The sequence below is a fragment of the Aptenodytes forsteri genome, unplaced genomic scaffold (genome assembly GCF_000699145.1).
Source record: "Aptenodytes forsteri isolate BGI_AS27 unplaced genomic scaffold, ASM69914v1 Scaffold119, whole genome shotgun sequence".
NCBI lineage: Eukaryota > Metazoa > Chordata > Aves > Sphenisciformes > Spheniscidae > Aptenodytes > Aptenodytes forsteri.
In genome coordinates, this window is record NW_008796165.1 from 3,606,797 (window position 1) to 3,612,183 (window position 5,387).

A 5,387-nucleotide genomic window follows, 5' to 3' on the forward strand; every position below is an offset into this window, starting at 1 on the left:
CGCTGCGTGGGGGGGGCCGCCGCCGCCTCACTCGGGCCCTTCTCCGGCTGCAGGGGCTGCACCTCCAGGTGGGACTCGGTGGAGGGGCTGAACGCCGGGGCGTAGCGCCCGCTGCAGTGCTCTGCCAGCGCCGGGCCCCAGTCCTTGCTCGCCTTGGTAGCATTTTTCAAGCGCTATAGAGGGAGAGGATGGGGACAGGGTTAGCACCTGCCCTGCTCCCCTGCCCCGCTCCCCTGCCCCAGCCTCCCCCAACATGCCAGCGGCTCCCAGGGGTGCCCGGAGATGGGGGTGCCCCAGGGATGCTGCCTGCACACAGCTGCTGCAGGGTGCTGACAGCTCCAGTGGGGTGGGGGACAGCCTTGCAGGCAGCCCCAGGTGGGACATGGACAAAGGCGTCTAGTCCCTGGCCACCCACCTCCAGCAGCGTGTCCCCCTCAGAGCGGCACACTTTGTAGATGGCGTAGATGGGGATGCAGATGACAGAGGAGAGCGCCATGAGGAAGCCAATGCTGATGGCCCAGGTGGGGTAGACGTAGTCATTGTAGGAGATGGGCCGGTACTGGATCACTGTGAAGACCAGGATGAACTGGGGAGGGACAGGCAGGATCAGCCAGTGGGGAGCAGCCAGCCTGCTCTGCGCCCCCCCCCAGTTGCCCTGCTCTGCCCGATCCCTGCTGCCCCCCTGCAGCCCAGCACCCTCCTCCCCAGGGTGGGCGAGCGGGGGGCCCAGGTGGGATCCTTGCCCCCTCCTCCCACGGCCCCGTGCCCCATGGTCACGATGCTCACAAAGATGATGGCGGGCGAGATGAAGCGCCAGCAGATCTGGAAGAAGAGCGGGGGCGGGAAGCCCAGCATCATCTCAATGTCCTTGAAGTAGTTGCGGTGCCCTGCGGGGACAAGTGGCTGTCAGCCCCGGCGTGGCTGGACTGGGGCCCCGGTGGGACCCTGAGCCCCCTCCTACCCCTGCGCAGCACCAGCTCCAGACCCCGGGTGGTGGGACCCACCAGGCTCCTCGGGTCACAGGTGCCCTGATTGGCCAATGGCCTTGCATGCCTCAGCCAGTTAGCATGCAGTAAACTGCTGATTGGCCAGAAATTAGCACACCCCCTTCCTCACTGGTTGGCTGGGGCAGCCCTGCCAGCTGATTGGCTGTAGGCAGTTGCACCTACCGTAGATGTACATGATGGCCACGCACATGATGCAGGAGATGACGACCAGGGAGAAGCTGGCGGCGTAGTTGTCCATCAGCAGGAGCCAGTAGATGCCCGCCTGCGAGAGGGACCCGTTGGCACAGCTGCCCCAGCGGTACTGTCACCATCGGCAGGGCAACAGCACAGCCACGCTGCCAGGGCCAGCACGGCAACACGCAGCCCAGATACCACCACGGCGGTCAGCATGGTGATGCCCAATGCCAGGGTCAGCATGGCAACGCTTAGTCTGGATACCATCGCCAGTGTTGGCGTGGCAACACCAGGCCCTGGGTGTCACCACCACCAGGGTGGTCATGGCAACAATGTGGACATGGCTGATGGTATCAGCGCAAGATCACCATGGCAACGGCACACCATCACCACAGTCCCATGGTCACCTACCTGCGTGGTGAGCGGGACGCCCAGCAGGAAGCCCGCCACAGCCACCCCCAGCGTCACGAAGGTCTTTCTGCGGATGATCCACTCATTGCCCACCTCATCCACGATGGCTGTGACCAGCGTCTCCAGCAGGCAGAACTGCACGTGGGTGGAGGGGACAGCATGTCACCACCTTGGCCCCACCATGCCACCCCATCCCAACACGCTGGCCCCACCATGACCTACCTGTGTACCCAGCCCCAGGAGGATGAGCATGAAGAAGAAGAGGATGGACCAGAGGGGTGAGATGGGGAGCAAGGTGAGGGCCTCGGGGTAGGCGACGAAGGCCAGGCCAGGGCCGTGGTCGGCCACCTTGGAGATGTCCACGCCCAGGTGGTTGGCCATGAAGCCCAGGATGGAGAAGATGACGAAGCCAGCGTAGACACTGGTGGCGCAGTTGGTGATGCTGATGATGATGCTGTCCCTGCAGGGAGAGGGGTCGGGGCTGGTGGCAGGCCCAGGAGGCAGCAGGGAGACTGGGGGATTGCCGTCGGGCACTCACCGGTAGCAGTTGTTGTGGAACTTGTTGTAGGAGGCCATGGTGATGAGCCCGCCCCAGGCACAACCCAGCGAGTAGAAGATCTGCGAGGCCGCGTCACCCCACACCTGCGGCGGTGGGGTGGTCAGTGCTGTGCCCCGCAGCCCCGCTCCTGGCAGGCCACCCGCCACCCCTCATCCCCGCTCACCTTGGCGTCGAGGATCTTGTCCCACTGGGGCGTCAGGTAGTACATGATGCCGGTGAGGGCCCCCTCCAGTGTTATGCCACGCACGAAGAGGATGGTGAGCACCACGTAGGGGAAGGTGGCCGTGAAGTACACCACCTGCGGGGCGGCACCTCAGTGGGGCGGGGTGGGGGACAGGGGGTGTGGTTATGGACATCCCCTCCCAGGGGAGGGATTATGGTCCAGAGTGTGGAGCAACGGACCAGGAGGAGAGTACGGTCCAGTATGAGGGGCTACAGTCAGGGAAGGCGGGGCCATGGCCACATGGGAGGAGCTGTGCCCAGAAGGGGTGTGGCCTTTCCCAGAGTGGGAGGAGCATGCACAGAGGGCTGGGACCATGCCTAAAAGGGGAGAGGCTGTGCCCAAAAAAAAATGGCAGGCCACCCGCCACCCCTCATCCCCGCTCACCTTGGCGTCGAGGATCTTGTCCCACTGGGGCGTCAGGTAGTACATGATGCCGGTGAGGGCCCCCTCCAGTGTTATGCCACGCACGAAGAGGATGGTGAGCACCACGTAGGGGAAGGTGGCCGTGAAGTACACCACCTGCGGGGCGGCACCTCAGTGGGGCGGGGTGGGGGACAGGGGGTGTGGTTATGGACATCCCCTCCCAGGGGAGGGATTATGGTCCAGAGTGTGGAGCAACGGACCAGGAGGAGAGTACGGTCCAGTATGAGGGGCTACAGTCAGGGAAGGCGGGGCCATGGCCACATGGGAGGAGCTGTGCCCAGAAGGGGTGTGGCCTTTCCCAGAGTGGGAGGAGCATGCACAGAGGGCTGGGACCATGCCTAAAAGGGGAGAGGCTGTGCCCAGAAGGGGTGGGGCCACATCTACAATGGGAGGTACATTCCCAATAGGGGAGGGGCTATGCCTAGAGGGGGCATGGCCATCTACAGAGGGGGCGTGTCCATGCCCAGGGGGCGGGGCCCAGAGGGGGAACACGCGGGTACCTTCCCCGAGGACTTGACGCCCTTGATGAGGCAGAGGAAGACAACGACCCAGGAGACGCCAAGGCAGCCCAGGAGGGGCAGCCGCACCTCGCCCAGGTTCCCGATGTCGTCCGATAGGTCCAGCACATACCTCCTGCGTGGGGGGCAGCCGGCGTCAGCAGGGCCCCGCCACCACCGCCTCGCCCGTCCCCTGTCCCCATCCCCGTCCCCGTTACCTCCAGTACTCCTCGCTGGGGCTGGTGCGCTTCTGGGTGGTGTTGAGGAGGTGGGTGAGGTTGAGGGCGGCGCGGCTGGAGAGGTTCCCATCCAGCACCCCCGCGCAGTCGGGCGTGTTCCAGGCGTTGCTGCAGTACGTCCAGGGCAGCACACGCGTCATGGACACAAAGAAGTAGTAGAAGGCAATACAGATCACCACGTTGTAGTAGATCCCGATGTACGTGGACACCACCATCATCCCGTAGCCCACGCCTGGGAACAGCACCGGGGAGGGGTGAGCGGCATGGTGCAGCATGGCGCGGGTACGGCATGCAGCACAGGGGGGGTTGTGGCGGGGGGGGGGGGGGGGGTCGCCATGCTGCTGCTTAGGGCCCAGCTGTGGCACTGGGGTGGGGAGCACCGCATGGCTTAGCCCACCACTGTGCATGGGGTTCTCCACCTCCGAGAAAGCCCCGTGGTGCTGAGGGTCCCCTGGGACACACGGCAACACACACAGGGTGCATGGCCTGCAAGGCTGCAGGCAAACCCTTGGGGTCTGGAGACCTCCTTGGAGAACCACTGGGTGGGGGTCTCTCCTTGCATGGCCACAGTGACTTTAGAGCTGCAGCTATCTGGTGGCAGGTGACAGAGGCCACACAAGCACAGGGATATGCGCCCAGGCTGAGCACGCCATGGTGCAGAGCACGTAGGAGCATGTGCATGGGCTGCCCACACTCAGACGTGACATGTGGGCGCGTCACCTGGCAGGCAGCGTGTAGGCATGTGCCAGGGGGGCCGACAGCACAGGAGCATGCCGGTGCGCCAGCAGATGCACCTGCAGTGGCGTCCAGCCGCGGCAGGGCAAGCTCTGAGCATGGCCCAGCGCCCACATGTGTGGGCATAGCACCCGCTGCCCATGGAGCAGGGAGAGGACTGCAGGAGTATGCCCATAGCCAGAGGGGCCACAGCCACCCACAGCATGTTCAGGGGACCCGAGTGGCCTCTGCAAGGGTGATGCGCAGGGGACACGTGGCGTGTGCAGGTATGTGTGTGTAATGCCTGCAGTGGATGCCAATGCAGAGCGGGGGTGTGCACAGGGGATGCGTCATGTGTGCAGGGACGTGTGTAATGCGTGCAGGGGACGCCGGGTGGGCTATGTGTGCAGGGCAGTGCGGCCCAGGGTGTGTGCACGCACAGGGGACCCCTGCAACGCAGGCAGTGGTGCGTCTGCAAGGCATGCGGGCTGTGCAAGCTGCAAGCGCCCGCGTGGGGCTGTGCAACGTGCCAGAGGTGTGCGTGCAGGGGACACATGGAGGGGTGTGTGTGTGGGGGGCGTACCACATGCCGGGGGCTGTGCTGGCAAACGCCCCGTGCTGGCATGTGCTGGTGGGGATGGGCAGCCCCTTACCTTTGAACATGGGGCTGACCCTCCAGACGCCGAGGCAGCCCTGGCTGGCAAACTGCCCGAAGGAGAGCTCCATGAAGAAGAGGGGGATGCCGCAAAACACCAGCATGATGAAGTAGGGGAACATGAAAGCACCTAGCGGGCAGGAACCAGAGGGTGAGAGCAGGCAACCACCCTGGGCACGGCCATGCCCCTCCCCCTCCCTGCACCTGGGGCCAGCAAGCACTGCATGGGGATGGGCGCACGCCCCCACCCCTGCCCCAGGGCACCCCGCTCACCCGGCTCCCCGACACCCACCTCCCCCATTGCGGTAGCAGAGGTATGGGAAGCGCCAGACGTTGCCCAGCCCCACGGCGTAGCCCACGCTGGTCAGCACGAACTCGATCTGGTTGCCCCAGTTGCCGCGTTTGACACTCTTGTCCTGCTTGCCCCGCTCCCCAGGCACAGCGCCGTTCTGCGGAGAGATGCCACAGGGCGCGTCAACCGGGGA

The 5,387-nt window shown here is 65.0% G+C and overlaps 1 protein-coding gene across 1 annotated transcript in view; it reads right to left on the reverse strand.

The window, feature by feature from the left end:
* SLC6A9 (solute carrier family 6 member 9) overlaps positions 1-5,387 on the reverse strand; it is an 18,371-nt gene that overhangs the window by 3,936 nt on the left and 9,048 nt on the right. Inside the window, exons 2-13 of the mRNA XM_019474132.1 lie at positions 5,195-5,351; positions 4,901-5,032; positions 3,513-3,765; positions 3,298-3,430; positions 2,759-2,893; positions 2,131-2,234; positions 1,815-2,052; positions 1,593-1,727; positions 1,170-1,269; positions 787-887; positions 416-586; positions 7-173 (exon numbers count right to left, since the gene is read on the reverse strand). Coding sequence (XP_019329677.1) covers positions 7-173; positions 416-586; positions 787-887; positions 1,170-1,269; positions 1,593-1,727; positions 1,815-2,052; positions 2,131-2,234; positions 2,759-2,893; positions 3,298-3,430; positions 3,513-3,765; positions 4,901-5,032; positions 5,195-5,351 — 1,826 coding nt within the window. The remainder of the gene's footprint in view (positions 1-6; positions 174-415; positions 587-786; positions 888-1,169; positions 1,270-1,592; positions 1,728-1,814; positions 2,053-2,130; positions 2,235-2,758; positions 2,894-3,297; positions 3,431-3,512; positions 3,766-4,900; positions 5,033-5,194; positions 5,352-5,387) is intronic.